Source organism: Heterodontus francisci, chromosome 18, assembly GCF_036365525.1.
Source record: "Heterodontus francisci isolate sHetFra1 chromosome 18, sHetFra1.hap1, whole genome shotgun sequence".
Classification (NCBI taxonomy): Eukaryota; Metazoa; Chordata; class Chondrichthyes; order Heterodontiformes; family Heterodontidae; genus Heterodontus; species Heterodontus francisci.
In genome coordinates this window covers 81,525,317-81,545,842 of record NC_090388.1, presented here as the reverse complement: position 1 = coordinate 81,545,842, position 20,526 = coordinate 81,525,317, and the positions used below count along the sequence as shown (strand labels likewise).

The following is a 20,526-nucleotide window of genomic DNA, read 5'->3' as shown; positions in this document are numbered from 1 at the left end:
TTTTTCCTTTTCGCTCTATATTTGTCCTCCTGCCCCTCTTACCAGTCTTATTTTTGCCTCATATCCTGCTTTTTCTTCTCCCTTTTCTGCCTGTCTCTCTTCCTCTATGTGTTTGCTTTTAGGTTTTAATTCTGCCTGTTGTTTTTCCTGTGTCTTCTCTTTCTTTCAGTGCAGGTAGTGCTGAGAGTTAGGCCTCTCTCCTCCCAGTGGTGAATGTTTTCCTGATGTGTAACAATAGGGAAGTTGAACAAATGAAGGTAAGCAGTGTCTTATTGAGTGTTTATTTTACTAAGGAAAATATTTATTTGCGATGGAAAGAAGCATAACATACAATTTATATGTATAAAGACAGTCATTATAAATGAAAAATGTTTCCATATAGAATAAAATATAAACTTTTCTACTCCAGATAGACAGGATTAATGCTGATGCATTCTGTTAACCATTCCATATACATCATGTCAAGAGACATACAAAAATGGGGCATTAAAATTATATGTGTTCGGCCAGTCAGACAATGTGGGGGAATACAATACTGGTCCACTTTTAGATTGCCACAAAACATTGCCCTGAAATTTTAAACCATCACAACCAGGCTGGAAATTGCCACTGGTCCTACATCCAATATGTAATTTTGGATCAAGCCTAGGTCAATTTAAAAACTGGAGGAACAGCAGTTTAAATATTAGCTGGCACTTGGATTAGGATCATAGTTGACAAAATCTTTATATATAACAGAAGTGAATGTGAATCACAAATTATAGATTTGGAGGCAGATGTCTGCACATAAACAACTTGAATATTTCTGTACAATAGCAGCTGTGATCAAATTGTACTCTTTGGAAACTATGGACAAACTGTTAAGAAATACTTCCATCATGACATCTGGAAAGTATGGAGGGAAGGTCAAAGATCTGGGACTTTATAGAACAGGCCAGCAGTCTACTGGGGAAAAAAGTGATCTGACTGAATTAAACAAACCAATCATTTTCATTTTAACTCTCGATAATGTGTACTTTAGTTGTACAATGTAGCATTCTCACTTCTTGGGATTGATCACCCTTAATAATTTGTATGCTCAGAACATTCTCCTTATAAAAATCACCACTGCTTATAATTTGTGCTTTTTAACTTGTAGCATTGGCATGATAATGTTTGAACATTTTATCGTCTGTGTGCGGAGAAGGTGTTCCTTCAATCACCACAAATGTGCCAAAATTGTACTTGGGAGGAATTGTATAATTGACAACAGTGTGCAGCACACAATTATTCAAGAGATAAAAGTTTTTTAAAAAATGCTGGAAACCAGAAATGAAAATAGAAAATAATGGAATATACAATGGGTCAGTCATTCGCTTTCTACTTTATTTGCTATGATCTGCTATGCATGTCCAGTTTTTTGTTTTATATATTTGAATACTGAAGTGAAGTGAATTGTTCACTTACTAGTTTTTTACATCTGCAAACGCGACATGAAGTCCTGTGACATTGATCACAAGTCGTGGGAGTCAGTTGCCAGCGTTCGCCAGAGCTGGCGGGCAGCCATAAAGGTGGGGCTAAAGTGTGGCGAGTCGAAGAGACTTAGCAGTTGGCAGGAAACAAATTTTTCTGCAGCACCTGTGGAAGAGCCTGTCACTCTAGAATTGGCCTTTATAGCCACTCCAGGCGCTGCTCCACACACCACTGACCACCTCCAGGCGCTTTCCCATTGTCTCTCGAGATACGGAGGCCAAAGAAGAACAGTTTTTTAGCTAATGCATTTGGGGGTAAAATTGTTTTACTAGGAGCAGAGACATTGAAAGTGAGATTCTGAAGGTTTTCAGTGCTTGTTCTTTCCAGTAAAGTCAGAACTGTTCTAAAAGAACTAGAAATACCTAGAAGAAATCTACACAAACATGTTTAGGATGTTGCTAAGCAAAGCAGCCACAGGAGCTTATATGCTTTGGATACTTTTGGAATCAAGAACCAGCTTTTACGTTCATTCATTACAGGCTCCAGGAGGGGGGCGGGGGGAAAGCTGAAGTGTCGTAATATTTCAGTAAACAATTCTAGATATTCTCTTAAACCCAAGCTTCCTTAGATGCCTGCTTGGAGGCGCCATCATCTTCCCAGGATCTTAAAATTTTATTGTTGCATCTGGGATTTTGTTTTTAAAAGCTACTTTGCAAAGTATTTCACTCGTATGTACTAAGTGCATTTTACTGCCAGTTATTTACAATTTAAGTACATGTTGCATAATTTGTCAAAAAAAACTTTCAATTTTAAAAAGATATCACAGTATGCTGTGGCTTCAATCACTAATCAGTTGTAAGAATGTAGCTGAATGAGCCCTCCATCCAACCCTAACTTCCCTCACATATTCAGAAGAATCACTATTTGAAAACTTGACTGTTAAAACTCATATCCTCAATCACTTCAAACAGCTTTAACAGGTAGGCTTTCTGGAGTAACTTTTCTGTTGTAAATTTATAAAGGAGATCAAGTGCCAACCAACTTGTCTGTTTTGGACACAGTCAAGTATTCCTCTCTTTGCTGATAAGACGTGGGACTGATTCAAAACCATTTTACTATGTTTGTAACTACTTGGTTGCTGATCAGTTGGTTCCATTTCATACATCTGCTGATTGTCCATAGCGAAGGACAATTCTAAGGTGAAAAGGGATAGAGAAGTCAACTAGGGTTGGACATTTTAAAAGCCTCCAGATTATAAGGAAAAAAGGTAGAGTTCTCCCGATTTGAGATCCCAGCAGTCAGTTAGAGTACAGCAGTAATTAATTCTACAGTGAGGATATAGGATTGGGGGAAGGGATGGGGTGGGGGGAACCCATAGAGAGCATATTTGCAGCTTATGAGGAACAAAAGGAAGAGAACATTTCAGAGTAGAATGGACCATGGCACCATTAATAAAACAAAGATAAGTAAGATTGCAGCTGGAGGCAAGATTCAGTTTTATCTTGTACGCTGACAAAGCGTGTGAGTGAAGTGCTTTAAGAGCTGACTCTGATATAGGAGCAGTATTCATTTTCACTTTCCTCACAATAGTTTCCTGAAGCTGGCAATAAAACATGGAGTGAATAAAACCAAGCTTTATCTTATGCAGATATCAAACACCAAGGGTCTTTGATAATCAAAATAAGATAACTTTGACCTTTCTGGTCAAAAAACCCACTTACTGAAATTCCATCCAATATCACTGATGCATATTATTGAAGCGTAAGCAGGATTTCTTTGGAATCAAGTTAAGTCCAAGATGACATGTTTGTTAATGGAAGATCAAAATTAAGTCAACCTTCTACAGCATACTTGGTAATCCAGTTGTTGAGCTACATATCTCTGTAGTAGAGTCATAGATAATTACGGAATAGAAGGAGGCCATTCGGCCCATCGAGTCCATGCCAGCTCTCTACAGAGCTATCCAGTCAGTCCCACTCCCCCATTCAATCCCTGTAGCCCTGCAAGCTTATTTTCTTCAGTTGGCCATACTTCAGCACAATGCTGATGATTAACTAGATACCCCTGGATCACCAATGGAATCTGAAAGAGTAGACTGCTCACTGGTAACGAAGATTCTTCCAACTCTGTTCCAGATATCCCTGCAATCCAATGCTATGATGGATAGTATGGCCCTAGATGGACACACAGAGGGAAGATTACCAATTTTCTATGCTGGTAAGCTATATGGTCTTAGGATGATTAAACACTCGCAGTACCCCAAAACATATTTGGGAAACCCTGAGCCTTGGTTCTTGCCAAGCTGCATCTAAGTTTGGCAGACTTTGTTGGGTGCAATGTATCCTTATGGAATGAGTGTCTGCTCTCCAAATCAGGCAAATAGTAATTCTAACTGAGACAAGAGCAAAGTACTGCAGGTGCTGGGAACCTGAAATATAAACAGACAATGCTGGAAATACACAGCAGGTCTCCCAGCAACTATGGTGAGAGAAACAGAGTTAATGGGCTCGATTTTAACGCAACTCAAAATGCATTCACTTACATCATTAATATCGGGCCCAATGTTTCAGTTTGGTGACCCTTCGTTAAAAATGTTAACTCTGCTTCTCTCTCCACAGATGCTGCCAGACCTACTGAGAATTTCCAGCATCTTCTATATATTTCAGTAATTCTAGCTGTGTGGATTTTTTCATGCATCTTGTATCAGAGACTTTTACTATGGTGTTAGCATTCTGCAGGGCAGGCTGAACAAAAAAATGAGATGGTTAAATTTTACTAGCGATGCTTTTCTATGTCTGTAGTATACTCATCAACTATTCCTCTCTGGGAGATGTAGGATAGATTGGGCCCTGGATCAGCAAATTAGATTGGAAGAGAAAAATGTGATGTCACTGGCAATTTTTGTCTACTTCATCATATCAACTGGACCCTAATTCAAATAATAAAGTGAATAACTGAAAATGCTTCCCTTCATGTTCACTCTGTTGCACAAAGTTCATTTCTACGAGAATTATAGTGATTGACCCTGTTTACTGGCCAAATCTCTTTAGATAGAAGATTTGGAACAGTACCAAATTCTGTTTTTTAATCTCCTGTCTCCATTTTGTTAATAAAATGGCTGATAGTTAAATGCCTGGGTTCACCCCTTCAGTAACAGCAGAAGAAACAGATAATAATTAATGTTAATTTGGATTCAGTAATAAATAGCTGGCACGTTTTAGGATTCATTTCTGTAGTGCTGCAGACGTGAGAAAAACTGTAATGTTGCTCAAAAAATGTGTAAACACACTAATGCCATCTAATGGCAGAAATGAGCAAAGAACTTTATAGCATGATTGGCTCATTGCGCCATTGGAACAACGGTTGCCTATACTGCATATTCTTTGTGGTCATCCTATGGGAAAGTCACTGAAGAACAGTGACCCTTTAATAAAAAATTATTTCAGGTGTCAGTGACCTACTTCTGCTTTGCTGGATTGTAGCTTCAATCTTTGCCCAGTAGGAGCAACACTGAGCTATGAAGGGCCAGTAAGGCATAGAAATATTAAGCCACAGTAAACATTTACAATAAAATTCTGGTTGGATCAGCCAGCAAAGGCTAGATCTGAAATATCATTCGAATGCAGTGCACACTTATTTTCAGGTCTTTACTAAAAATACAAATGCAAAATCTTGGTAAAAAAAAAGATTTACTATGACCCAAGAACTAAGAGACTAAAATTACATAGTAACAAAACTGATAATGGTCATCGAAACTTTTGTTAGTTGTGGAAGACAGGCTACCCCTGCTGCCCAACAGTGGAGAAAGGCAAATGAGGGACTGAGGTTGTGAAAACGCAGGAAGATGAAAGTAAGGGTGAACCAACCTCCCTGGGTGTAAATCTGTTAAAGGGCCAATGTCCCAGGTGATTCCACTCTGCTGGGATAGAGCAATTTTGAAGAATGAATAGAACAAATGAAGACGAATTGACAGTATATTTCGATCAACTCACTGAAATTCAGATTAATCTTTTCTGCTGGTTCTGAAACTTTGAACCTCAGCCTAAAGTGAGATTCACTTCATTCACACACTTAAAATAAATGGATTGATAGTCAGCCTGACAATTTAAAGAGCAATCAATGTAGGAACAAAGACTTGTGTTTTGTAACTCAGGTTCTCAATATGTATATAGTTAATTTATATAAATTAATATTCAGTAAGCAGGTTTGTGATAAAGTAGTACAGGGAATAATGCAAAAGTATCTGATCTCCTTCGCCTGGGTGGCTGTTGATGGCCAGTCCGAGTGGGGTATTATACAAAGGGACTGCTTTCATTGTACATCAGGATAAATGCCACCTCATGGTTCTTTATGATGTTGTGTTGACTCTTCTGTCAATTTCAATGGTGGTTCCATTAATTCCTACACTTGGAAGGCTCCTGAAGACAAAGCAAATTGCAAAAGCACAAATTAACACGTATGGCTTTAAAAAAAGCATCAGAAAAAAAAGTTGCCATGCAAAAGATGCACAGGCAGAAAGGGTTCAGAAACATTACATTTTGCAATCACTACCCTGGAAAGCAATTTTGTGACCCCATCATCAATCTAACGGTGGCAGAGGTGTCAGTCCTCTCATCTATAACTGGAACTGACTGCATAAGTTCAATTGTTGCAGGTCAGGGAGCTGGTTTGAATACAAATTCTGAGTAACAGATGGAGCTATCTTTAGGTAAATGGTTAAAATTTGGGTAATTATTTGGTATTCTGTACATTAGAAAATCAGAAAAAATTTGACAAATCAAATTAACAGCATAGATAATACAATTCAAGAAAATGGTAAAGGAAACATTGCAACAGGTGGTGCAAAAAATACCCTTTGATAAGGTGGCAATTCCATTGGACCCAGCTTTCAGGAAACATGTTCACAGTTATAGCTCGTCACCAGAATATCAGCTTGGTTCAGTAAACACCACTGCCACCTCAGAGTCTGAAAGTTGTGAGTTTGAGTCCTATTGCAAGACTTGAGCACATAATCCAGACTGATTCTCCATTGCAGTAATGAGAGAGAGCGAGCTGTATTGTCAGAAGTGCCATCCTTCAAATGAGAGGTTATATTGTTCTGCTGGTTTGAAGTTTCCCAAAGTCCTGGATGAAATTCTTCCCTTGACATATACCAGCAAAAAAATTAACTTGCCACTCCTCTCTTGGCAGTATCTGAGATATCTTGTATCTTGTAATGGCTACATGTTTGCCTACATTGGCAATAGTCGCTGCACTTCAAAGTAATGCATTTTCTCAAAGCACTTTGAGGTGTGAGAAGAGAGAAACTGCTAAATAAACAGATTTTTATTTCCCACCCTGCCCCAACCCATGCTCCCAGGAAATGATACCCTCTACTAGCAGAAGGACACTGAAGTACTGCAATGGTAAGAAACAGCAGATTACATAATGTGGATCTGAAGATTTTTGCTATTTTTGTAGCTGTCAGGTCTATACATCAGTGCTTCAGGTTTCACTGCCCTTACACAGTAAACCTTTTGTTTTCTTTTAAAATCAATACTTCGGCTGATTTTTCCTCCCTCTACTGCACCACACCCCAACATTTACCATGTTTAAAGGAATCGGGTGATTTTTTTTTTAATAATGAAGTCAGAAATATGAGCCGTACCGTTGTGACTGGAGCTCTATCAGGACTGAATTCTCTGTTCGTGTTTCATTTGCTATTATATATTCTTCTGCTGGTTCCTCCGTATGTGTGACTGCTTCCTGTGCCTGCTGCTTCTGTGCTGAACCCCTGGCTGTGAGAAACTGTGACAGTCGTGCTCGCTCTCTAACAGATTCTGCTAATTTTTCCCAGGCATCTGTCGACATCACAGAACCAAACTCGTCCTCAAAGCCAGGGTGCTCTTCATAAAATAATAAATGCCTTGAACGAACTGTGGGAAGAAAAGTCACCAGAATTTAAAGCTACATTTATGCCCTTCATCACAACACCACATAAGCCTGTCAACATTGTTCTCACTAAATAACTCATTGTCTCGCAGGATAGCTTTGTACATTCATTATACTGGCAAAATACCAGTTGTTGATTACAACAAACAGCTGAAGGTTTTCATCCAAGAGTCTGCAAGGTGATCAGATTTCTGTCTGGGTTCAAGTAGGCCAAGTGGCATTCAAAATTGTGCATTCTAGATTTTTCAGCATGCGTTGCCTTACTATATAAGCACACACAAATAAACATTTTCTGAAATGATTGCAGTTTTTCTTTTGGTAGATGACACAGTCTTTTGGAATTCAAGACAGGGGGTGCCCAGGAGTTCATTAATATTTGCAAGGGATCCCTGGGACTGAACCATTATTTGCAGGGGGTCCTACACAATGGCAAGTTTAAAAAACAATTCTCTAGGTTGATGATGCTGTCTGCAAACTGGAGCCTTCTGCTGAGATATCACTGCTTGGACAAAGTTTAATGTAACCAATTAAAAAAAAAAGTGAATCACAAATGTACTGCTCATGCAGCAGTAGGTAGTATCAGATAACCGTAATGGCCTAGACATAGTTACTGGACATTTACTAGCGAGCACCATTGATACAGCAATGCCCATGCCACTGTTGAGGTGTGCATGTACTGATAAATGCTAGATATGACCATTTAAGTTCAAAGTAATATAAAACCAGCACAAAACAAAAGCAAAATACTACGGATGCTGGAAATCTGAAACAAAACCAGAAAATGCAGGAAATACTCAGGCCAGGCAACATCTGTGGAGAGAGAAACAGAGTTAACTTTTCAGGTGTGTAATATAAAAGTAAGTCTGAAGTGAAAGATACAAATGTGGTGTGAGATGTCTGCAGTACTGTCCTACTGTCTATCCTCAATTTCCCTCTGAGAATGGAAAGAATAATTGACTCGAAAAGAGTGGTGAGCAAAATGGTGTTTACAGAAGGAAGTTTTTTTTGTTAACTGTAGAACCTTTTGACATCGGTGGAACTTGTACAGGAACAATAGTCTGCATGTAACACAAGGACACAAATAAGTGTTGCTTCAGAACAGGAAAACAATTGGGATTCATCTGGAAATGCAAATTCTCCATGTAAATGAAATTTGATAATACTGTAGTTGAATTAAGATGCAGATAAATACTGGTTAATATTGAGGATAAGAAACTAAAACAAAGAGGAAATTATGTTCAGGGTACTGAGAGGAACGGAAATATAACAGTTCAAATAAATACAGCAAGCTAAGCAGTTTCTGGAATGAAAGGCACAGACTGAATATTAGTGATACACAGACAGCAATATTGCTATTATTGGAACAGAAATGCAGTTGCTCGCAGATAGATAAGAAATAAAGCTAAAGAACTGTAGAATGCTGCATTTAAAGTTGATCTATTCAGCTAGTTGACAATATGAAAGGCACAATTCAGCATAGCAGCACCTCATCAGACCCCTTTCCTATCCTGAGTGGTGTGAAACAGGGCTGTGTTCTCGTACCTACATTGTTTAGGATCGTCTTCTCACTGCTGCTCTCACATGCGTTCAAGTCTTCAGAAGGAATTTTCCTCCACACAAGATCAGATGGCAGGTTGTTCAACCTTGCCCATCTAAGAGCGAAGACCAAAGTTTGGAAGGTCCTCATTAGGGAACTCCTCTTTGCTGACGATGCTGCATTAACATCCCACACAGAAAATTGTCTGCAGAGACTCATCGACAGGTTTGCGGCTGCCTGCAATTAATTTGGCCTAACCATCAGCCTCAAGAAAACTAACATCATGGGACAGGACATCAGAAATGCTCCATCCATCAATATCAGCGACCACACTCTGGAAGTGGTTCAAGAGTTCACCTACCTAGGCTCAACTATCACCAGTAAACTGTCAATCGATGCAGAAATCAACAAGCGCATGGGATAGGCTTTCACTGCTATGTCCAGACCGGCCAAGAGAGTGTGGGAAAATGGCGCACTGACACGGAACACAAAAGTCCGAGTGTATCAAGCCTGTGTCCTCAGTACCTTGCTCTATGGCAGCGAGGCCTGGATAGCGTACGTCAGCCAAGAGCGACGACTCAATTCATTCCATCTTCGCTGCCTCCGGATAATCCTTGGCATTAGGTGGCAGGACCGTATCTCTAAAGCAGAAGTCCTCGAGGTGGCCAACATCCCCAACATATACACCCTACTGAGCCAGCAGCACTTGAGATGGCTTGGTCATGCGAGCCGCGTGGAAGATGGCAGGATCCCCAAGGACACATTGTACAGCGAGCTAGTCATTGGTATCAGACCCACCGGCCGTCCACGTCTCCGCTTTAAAGACATCTGCAAACACGACATGAAGTCCTGTGGCATTGATCACAAGTCGTGGGAGTCAGTTGCCAGTGATCGCCAGAGCTGGCGGACAGCCATAAAGGCGGGGCTAAAGAGTGGCGAGTCGAAGAGACTTAGCAGTTGGCAGGAAAAAAGATAGAAGCGCAAGGGGAGAGCCAACTGTGCAACAGCCCCGACAACCAATATTATCTGCAGCACCTGCGGAAGAGTCCGTCACTCTAGAATTGGCCTTTATAGCCACTACAGACGCTGCTTCACAAACCACTGACCACCTCCAGGCGCTTACACATTGTCTCTCGAGACAAGGAAGCCAAAGAGAATTCAGCTAGTTGTACAAGTAGCACTATTAGCAAGGATATCTAACAACAAAAGGCAATTCGGAACAAGAGGATAGGTTCTTTTGTTTTAAAATACATCTCACTATTGCCGTCAAACACTTCTCTCTTCAGAAACATATCTAGTTGTCACTTGAGTCCATTTCATAACTTAGTCCACAACTCTCTTGCTCTTCTTGCTTCCTAATTACTACCTCATGTTCACTGATATTTGAACCATTTATCATAGCTAAAAATTTGTCAGATCAAGGGCTGTTAACTCCCTTCATAATCCTTAAAACTTCAATTTGGGTCAATAACAGTACGAATCTATGTAGAGCCTTAGAAAAGCATCTCATGGCACTTCACAGAGGCATAATCAGACAAAAATGGACTTTGAGTTAAAAGGAGGAGATAGGAAAGGTGACCAAGAGGTCAAAGAGGGGTGTTTTAAAGAAGGATCTTAAAAGGAAGAGCGGGAGGTGGACATGTGACAGACTTCGGGAGAGAATTCCAGAATGTACAGCCTAGGTAACTGAAGGCATGGCACAGAGGATGCACAAGAGGTCAGAGTCAAAGAAACAAAGTTCTCCAAGAGTTGTAGGGCTGGTAGAGGTTACAATGATGAGGAAAATTTTAAATTTGAAGTGTTGGGGGACTAGGAGCCAATGTAGGGCAACAAGTACATGGGTGATTGGTGAACAGGACTGGACACACAATAGGATATGGGTATTAGTTTTAGATGAACTGAAATTTGTGGAGGGTGTTAGGGCGCCAGGAGAACATTGGCTGTCTTAAAGTCTCCTTTTCTCCCTGCAAAGAAAAGCCAAAATTTGTTAACTTTTTCTATAACTCAAATGCTCAGTACTTAAAATCATTTTGTTACATGTCTATGCACCCTTCGATAGCTGTTGCCTGTGCGAACAATGAATATAGTTTCAGAAGGGGAACCGCTGAACTAATCTGGGTAGAAGTTAGTGATGAACATAAAATTTTAATGGGATCATGGAAAAGCCTTGATATCTCGGATGAGATAAACAAATCAAATACAACCACAAAGCATTGGACTGCAATGTAAAGCAACTTAATAGGTGTACTTAATGACTCCATAACAATGTAAAACTGCTTGCACTTTGAAATAATTTTTCTAATTGTCTAAATTCCCAAGTCACTGAATCTAACTCCGATGTTGTTACAAGTGAGTTGCTCCATAGTGGACTGTTACCATCTGGTATTTCTGCATAGCATGTAACTCAGATAGAGAACCTGATGAACAGAATAATTTAAATATCATTTTTAGTTTTCACAAAAATTCTACAAGTTCAAACATTTTTCTGCCTACAGAAAATATTGATTTTAATATCATACATATACCACTTTGTTCCATCAGCAACCTCAATGTACAATTCAATTTGCAATTCTGCAGAATTGCTGAAAATACACAAGTACTCCGGATTGAAATTAATTATTTTGAATTTATTCATTTCCTTGTAATCTCCATCACAATGGTTGCACTCTTCCAGTTAGCTAACTGTAATACTGGAGGAAAATCTAATTTAAGTCCACACTGAGGATCATTACAACTGAAGTCAGATTAGAGCAGATTGAAATGCATAGATCAATTGCAAGAACGGAATGCTGCCTGCACTCCAAAGGTCATTAAACAAAAGCTGCAGAACGTTTATCCACTTCACCATTATTAAATCCTGGTCAACAGTCCACAACCTACAATCAAATGCCCTTGAAGTACAGCAGAATTTGTTGAGCTATATATTGGTGGAAACTTTCAGTAAAAGATCAAGAATCACACCCAATCTTTTCCTTTTCCACCTTTGCTGATGGGAAGGCTCAGCTACAAGTTTGCTGTTTCTGCACTGGTTTGCATTATCTTATAATATTAAATAAGCAGATATATTAAGGAATGGCAGCTCATCACAGAATGCTGTTTCTTATATTTTCGCATGACCACATCAGTAAATGCTGTAAATTTACAACATCCAGCAGGTCCCTTCAACTGAACTTTGTGGAACTCTACTAGTTACTGCCCAGTCATAGTATTTTTCATTCTTTATCATTACCTGTTTCCAAGTCAATTTTGATTGCAACTGGTTGATCTGTTATTAATTTTACCAGCCTTAACATTCTTTAAATGTCACATGTGGAATTTTATCAAGCATTGCCTGAACAAATCAAAGTAACATTCAATCTACAGGCCCTTAAACAATAGCTTCATGAGACATGGTACAAATTGATGTTATGCTTATGGCACTAATGCTCTTTAGATCATTGCAATACAATGATCTTTTAGTAAAGTATCTATAATTAGAAATCACAACATACTAAAGACGACAGACATTTTATAGATCAGTGACTTTAACAGAAAATATACAGTCCCATGAGGGGGAAAAGGTAGGGCAACCAAGGCTAGCGCTTCCTGGATGATGAAAAAGATAGAGTAATATGAAGTAGAAAAAGGGGGGCGTATGACAGATGTCAGGTTGATTAAATAAATGAGAACAAGGCTGAAAATAGAAAGCTCAGAGGGGAAGTGAAAAAGGAAATTAAAGGCAAAATGAGAGCATGAGATGAGACTGTCAGCTAACAGAGAATCCAAAGGCCTTCTATAGGCATATAAATAGTCAAAGGGTAGTAAGAGGTGGGGTGGGGCCAATTAGGAACCAAAAAGGGGGGCTAGATGGAGGCGGAGGGCATGGCTGGGTTACTAAAAGAGTACTTTGCATCGGTCTTCACCAAGGAAGATGATTGTGACGAAGTCATAGTGGAAGATCAGGCAGTTGAAATACTGAATGGGCTAAAAATTGATAAAGGAGGTAGTATTAGGAAGGGTGGCTGTATTTAAAGTTGATAAATCACCAGGAAAAGATGAGATGCATCTGATGAAGGGTGGAAATTGCACAGGTACTGGCCATAATCTTCCAATCCTCCCTAGATATGGGGCTGGTGCCAGGGGACTGGAGAATTGTAAATGCTACACCCTTTTCCAAAAAGGTTTATAACGATAAACCTAACAAATACAGGCCAGTCAGTTTATCTTCCGTGATGGGAAAGCTTTTAGAAACAGTAATCTGGGACAAAATTAACGGTCAGTTGGACAAGTGTGGATTAATTAAAGAAAGCCAGCATGAATTTGTTAAAGGCAAATTGTGTTTAACAAACTTGATTTGAGTTTTTTGATGGGGTAACAGAGAGGGTTAATGAGGGTAAATGCTGTTGATGTGCTGTCTATAGACTTCCAAAAGGTGTTTGATAATATGCCACATAATCAGCTTGCCAGCAAAGTTGAAGCCCATGGAATAACAGGAATATGAGCAGCATGGGTATGAAATTGGCTGAGTGACAGGAAACAGAAAGTAGTGAACAATTGTTTTTCAGACTGGAAGAAGGTATACAGCAGGGTTCCCCAGGGGTTATTAGGATAAAAGCAAAATACTGCCGATACTGGAAATCTGAAATAAAAACAAAATGCTGGAAATACTCAGGAGGTCAGGCAGCTTCAGAACTGAAGGTCATTGACCTGAAGCGTTAACTCTCTCTCTCCATAGATGCTGCCTGACTGGCAGAATATCAGCATTTTTTCTTTTTACGTTGGTAAAAGGGCCACTGTTTTTCTTGATATATATTAATGACCTTGACTTGGATGTATAGGGCATAATTTCAGAATGTGCAGATGACACAAAACTGGAAATATTGTGAACTGTGATGAGGATAGTGATAGACTTCAAGAAGACAGACAGGCTGGTGAATGGACAGACATGGCAAATGATGCAGAAAATTGTGAAGTGATACATTTTAGTAGGAAGAATGAGGAGAAACAATATAAAAGATACAATTTTAAAGTAGGTGCAGGAACAGAGTAACCTGGGTGCGTGGATATGTGCATAAATTGTTGAAGGTGGCAGGGCATGTTGAAAAAATGATTAAAAAGGCATACAGGATTAGGGGCTTTATAAATAGCAGCATGGAGTACAAAAGCAAGGAAGTTATGGTGAATCTTTATGAAACACTGGTTCGGCCTCAACCAGAATATTGTGTCCAATTCTGGGCACCACATTTTAGGCAGGATGTGAAGGCTTTAGAGAGGGTGCAGAAAAGATTTGAGAATAGTTCCAGGGATGAGATGTTCAAAATCATGAGCAGTCTAAATAGAGTAGATAAGGAGAAACTATTCCCATTGGCAGAAGGGTCGAGAACCAGAGGACACAGATTTAAGGTAAGTGTGTGGTGGAGGCAGATTCAATCGTGGCATTCAAAAGGAAATTGGATAAGCACCTGCTGAAAAAGAAAATTGTAGGAAAGGGCGGGGGGCAGGGGGTGTTGGAACTAGGCGACTTGCTCTTGCAGAGAGCTGGCATGGACATGACAGGCTGAACAGTTTCCTTCTGTGTTGTAACAAGAACACAAGAAATAGGAGCAAGAGTAGACCATATGGCTCATCAAACCTGCTCTGCCATTCAATACAATTGTGGCTGATCTTAGACTTGAACTCCACTTTCCCACCCGCTCACCATATCCCTCCATTCCCTGAGACACCAAAAATCTATCTATCTCAGCCTTAAATGTATTAGACAATGGAGCATCCATAACCCTCTGGGGAGAGAATTCACCTTTTCAGTGAAGCAATATTTCTCCTCATCTCAGTCCTAAATGATCAGCCCCTTATCCTGAGACTATTGTAATGAGAAGCTTTTTATGTTGTCTGATGCAACATAAATGAGATGCATGGAGTTCAGTTGGTTGAAGATCTCAAAACAGGTTTATTAAACAGCTAAAATAAAATCAAAAATACTGCAGATGCTGGAAATCTGAAATAAAAACAAGAAATGCTGGAAATATCCAGCGGGTCTTGCAGCATCTGTGGAGAGAGAGGCAGAGTTAATGTTTCAGGTCAGTGACCCTTCATCAGAACTGATCTGAAACGTTAACTCTGCTTCTCTTTCCAAAGATGCTGCCAGACCTGCAGAGTATTTCCAGCATTTCTTGTTTTTATTAAACAGCTATTATTTACAGAAGCTGCCCCGTAGTGTTATAGTTAGAGAGAGCCTGGCATGTAGTCACATGACTGCATCCTGGTATTCAGCTCATTACCATACGAAGATCTTAAAGTGACATCACTCAAAGTCAATTACACAACAACTGTGCCTCCATGTTTTCGATTCCCTGACCAGCAGAAACAATCTCTCAGTGCAGAATCTTGTATGTTTCAATGAGATCGCCTCTCATTCTTCTAAACTCCAGAGGATAAACGCCCAACTTACTCAGCCTCTCATCTTAGGGACCAATTTAGTGAACCTTTGCTGTACTGCCTCCAATGCAAGTTTATCCTTTCTTAAATGTGGAGACCAAAACTACACACAGTACTCCAGATGCTGTCTTACCAAAACCCTGTACAATTGTAGCAAGACTTATTTATTCTTGTACTCCAATCCCCTAGCAATAAAGACCAACATGCCATTTGCCTTCCTAATTGCTTGCTGTACTTGCCTAACGTTTTGCATTCCCTGTACGAGCACACCCAAGTCTTTGAACAGCAACACTTTCAAGTTTCACACTTTAAAAAAAATATTCTGCTTTTCTATTCTTAACCATTCTATGATTACATGAAACCAGTTTTCTGGGGAATATCTGATCAACTGTATATCCATCCTTATACTTCCAATTTTTAAACCTTGTACTTAAACAGATAGTCCCCCTTTTTTAAAAAAGTTGATCAAGATAGCGCTGGTTGTTTTTGATAGGAGTTTGTTCCATACTTCCACTATGACAGACAATTCTTTTCACGTATGTGGAAATTGAACATTTTCCAAACAATTAGAGGCAATTATGGTAGTAGCATTTTGTAGCCAACCTGTCTCAATGCAGCCAGCACATCTCCTCCCAAGCCTGCAATCACCATCCAGAATCTAAGGTTACATCCATGTTCCCCTCCTCTTTCTCATATACATGCTGCCCCTTAAGTCACGTCGGCTTCCACACGTATAATAACATTGCTTCCCTTGATCCCACAATAGCCTCTATGCTGCCAGTCTGTCTGATATGTAGTTGTGGATGAGACTGAAGTTGCTTCAAAAATTTGGTCAGAGATAGGGTTTTCTGAAGGCTTTTTAAGGTGGAGAAAGAGGTGGAGCGGTTTTGCAAATGAGTTTGAGAGGGTAGTCAAGGTGACTGATGACTTAACCACCCACCCAAAACTCTCAGCACTGACATCATTCCCTGTCCTATCTGCTATTTCAGGTGAAATCAGATCAAGCACAGCCTCAGCACACTACAATCCAGAACTGAGCTTTAAATTCCATCTCCTATCCATCACCAATATTGCTGGCCACCTGCCTCTAATTCAACTTCAACCCCACTGCTGCCAAAACCCTTATAAATGTTTTTATTACTTGTAGATTCATGTTCTCTAACCCTTCCTTACTGATGTTGCATGCTGTGCAACTACAGCTCATCTAAAACTCTGCCACCAGTTTTCTTTCCTGCTTGTATTCACTGCCTTCCACAATAGCTCAACACATACAGTTTCCCTGACCTCAGTCTGAAGTTAAAACCCCCTGCTCTTGTCTACAAATCCCTCCATGGCTTCACTCTCACTCCACTCTGTAGAGATGGTGGTAATGTCACTGAACTAGCAATCTGGACGTCCAGGCTAATGCCCTAGGGACATGGGTTCAAATGCCACCATGGCAGCTGGTGGAATTTCAATTCAATTAATTAATAAAAATCTGGAATTGAAAGCTAGTCTCAGTAACGGTGCCATGAAACTATCGATTATCGTAAAGATGCATCTGTTTCACTAATGTCCTTTAGGGAAGGAAATCTGCCATCCTTACCTGGTCTGGCCTACATGTGACTCCAGACCCACAGCAATGTAATGGACTCATAACTGCCCTCTGAAATGGCCTAGCAAGTCACTCAGTTGTCAAGGGCAATTAGGGATAAATAACAAATGCTGGCCTTGCTAGTCATGCCCACATCCCATGAAAGAATATAAAAAAGTCTCCTCCAGCTTTACATCACGACTAAAGCAATATAACTCCAGCCTTCTGTAAATCTCCCTCTATTCCATCAATGGTGCCAGAGCCTTCAGTTGCCTTGGCTCTACTTTCTAAAACTCATGCCCTAAACCCCTCCACCTCTCTGTCACAATAAGAAGCTTTGTGAGAACCCATCTCTTTGACCAATCTTTTGATCACCTCTCCTAACTCTCCAATAAGGTTTCACAGCCATTGCTTGTTTCATCAATGTACTACCTTGGGAAGTTTATCCTATGTTAAAAGTACTATAAAAATGCAAGCTGTTGTTTCTGTTGGAGTAATCTGACACTATTCAACTACAGGCAATTGCATTACATAGTTGATATTTCCACGGTCCCAGCAGCACACAAAAGTATACTATTCAGAGATGTGCTTGATCATCTATCCAATACTTGCCCTCATAGTCTTTGATCCTGCTTGGAACCAGCTATCTATCTGTGTTTGAAAAGGAAGAGAGGAAGTAGAAAGGCAGAGAGATTTGCAGAAGGAATTCTAGAGTGTCTGAAAGAAAGTCACAGGAATGGAAAGTTCAGAGGAGGAAGGGGTCATTTAGGTCTGGAAAAAATTACAGAACATTTAGGCCATTCAGCCCTTGGAGTCTGCTTCACCATTCAGTATGATCATGGCTGATCATCTACCTCAGCTCCATCTTCTCTTACTATCCCATTTCTTGAGAATTGCTGAAAATAGAGACATGTAGTTGAAGCTTTGCGTCATGCACTCATCAGGACAATCTGCAAGAATAACCAATGTAAGGGAAAACAGGCAGAAAGAATATGTACAAGCATTGCACCTGTTTCAGCTGAACAAAATAAGTGTCATAGTCAGAGTCATACAGCACAGAAACAGGCCCTTCGGCCCATCGTGTCTGTGTCGGCCATCAAGCACCTAACTATTCTAATCCCATTTTCCAGCACTTGAAACCCTATAGCATACAAGGCTATGGGCCAAGTGCTCATCTAAATACTTCTTAAATGTTGGAGGGTTCCTGCCTCTACCACCTCTTCAGGCAGTGTGTTCCAGATTCCAACCACACTCTGGGTGAAAAGACTTTTCCTCAAATCCCCTCTAAACCTCCTTCCCCTTACTTTAAATCTATGCCCCCTGGTTATTGACACCTCCACTAAGGAAAAAAGTTTATTCCTATCTAACCTATCAATGCCCCTCAATTTTGTATACCTCAATCACATCTCCCCTCCGCCTTCTCTGCTCTAAGGAAAACAACCCTAGCCTTTTCAGGCTCTCTTCATAGCTTAAATACTCCAGCCCAGGCAACACCCTGGTGAAACTCCTCTGCACCCGCTCCAGTGCAAACACATCCTTCCTATAGTGTGGTGACCATAACTGTACACAGTACTCCAGCTGTGGCCTAACTAGCGTTTTATACAGCTCCATCATAACCTCCCTGCTCCTATATTCTGTGCCTCGGCTAATAAAGGCAAGTATCCCATATGCCTTCCGAACCACCTTATCTATCTGTGCTGCTGCTTTCAGTGATCTATGGACAAGTATACCAAGGTCCCTCTGTCCTTCCTAGGGTCCTACCATCAATCGTATATTCCCTTGCCTTGTTAGTCCTCCCAAAATGCATTACCTCACACTTCTCAGGATAAAATTACATTTGCCACAGCTCCGCCTATCTTACCAGCCCATCTATATAGTCCTGTAATCGAAGGCTTTTCTCCTCACTATTTACGACACAACCAATTTTCGTGTCATCTGCGAACTTACTGATCATTCCTCCCATATTCACGTCTAAATCATTAATCTACACTACAAGCAGCAAGGGTCCCAGCACTGATCCCTGCGGTACACCATTGGTCACAGGCTTTCACTCGCAAAAACAACCCTCGACCATTACCCTCTGCCTCCTGCCACTAAGCCAATTTTGGATCCAAATTGCCTAGGATCCCATGGGCTCTTACCTTCTTAACCAATGTCCCATGCGGGACCTTATCAAAAGCCTTACTGAAGTCCATGTAGACTACATCAACTGCTTTACCCTCATCTACACATCACGTCACCGCCTCGAAAAATTCAATCAAGTTAGTTAACACGATTTCCCCCTGACAAAGCCATGTTGACTATCCCTGATTAATCCCTGCCTCTCCAAGTGGAGATTAATCCTGTCCCTCAGAATATTTTTCCAATAGTTTTCCAACCACTGATGTTAGACTCACCGGCCTGTAATTACCTAGTTTATCCCTGCTACCCTTCTTGAATAATAGTACCACATTCACTGTCCTCCAATCCTCTGGTACCTCTCCTGTGGCCAGAGAGGATTTGAAAATTTGTGTCAGAGCCCCTGCAATCTCCTCCCTTGTCTCACATAGCAGCCTGGGATACATCTCATCTGGGCCTGGAGATTTATCCATTTTTAAGCCCACTAAAACAGCTAATACTTCTTCCCTTTCAATGCTAATATGTTCATTACAATCTCTCTCCCTGATCTCTACACCTACATCGTCCTTTTCCATTGTGAACACAGATGAAAAGCAATCATTTAAAACCTCACCTACGTCCTCCAGCTCCACACACAGATTGCCACTTTGGTCCCTAATGAGCCCTACTTTTTCCCTGGTTATCCTCTTGCCCTTAATATACTTATAAAACACCTTAGGATTTTCCTTTATCTTGCCCACCAGTGTTTTTTCATGTCCCCTCTTTGCTCTCCTAATTACTTTTTTTTAAATAAAAGTATCCCCCTACACTTTCTATATTCCTCTAGTGCCTCCGCTGTTTTCAGTGCTCTGAATCTGCCATAAGCCTCCTTTTTTTTTCCCTAATCCAAACCTGATCCTGAACCAAGTGACAGCCATTCGCTGGTTCATTCCTCAGGACAATGCCTTGTCCAGAGTCAAGCTGCCTGGTTTAAATTTGAAACAAAGCTTGGCAGTTAACTGTCAGTCACTGTAAACCGGTGCATTCTCCATGGCAATGCCTCTACCAGAGTTCACTTGCCAACCAATCAGCACAGTCATGCAGTACAAGTTGTTGTTTTCTCTTACATTGGTTATTCTTGCGGATTGTCCTGATGAGTACAAGATGAAAAGCTTCGACAATATGTCTCCATTTTCAGCAATAACTCAAGTTCTGTACAACTAAACGACTATCCCAATATCTCTTAATTCCCTTAGTACCCAAGCAGGGCCATGAAAGGATTTCAACAAAAGCACGAGATGTTGAGACAAAAGTAGGTCAGTGTGGCAAAGGCTGTTAAGTGAGCAGGGTTGTGCAGGGCAGGAAACTGGCAGCAGAGTTTTGAAATTCATGGCGACTGCTGGAGGTGGGGCTGGCCAGGTGAGCAATGGAATAGTTGAGTCTGGAGGTGGCAAAGACATTGATGAGGATTTCAGCGGCAAAAGTGCTCGGGCGGGGCAGAGATGGGCAATGTTACAGAAGA

General features: G+C 40.5%; 1 protein-coding gene across 1 annotated transcript in view; it reads right to left on the bottom strand.

Annotated features, from left to right (window-relative positions):
- Positions 1-267: 267 nt before the first annotated feature.
- Positions 268-20,526, bottom strand: part of creb3l2 (cAMP responsive element binding protein 3-like 2) — a 96,251-nt gene continuing 75,992 nt past the window's right edge. The window contains exons 11-12 of the mRNA XM_068051064.1: positions 7,100-7,367; positions 268-5,870 (exon numbers count right to left, since the gene is read on the bottom strand). Of these exons, the coding sequence (XP_067907165.1) occupies positions 5,801-5,870; positions 7,100-7,367 (338 nt within the window). The 3' untranslated portion in view covers positions 268-5,800. The remainder of the gene's footprint in view (positions 5,871-7,099; positions 7,368-20,526) is intronic.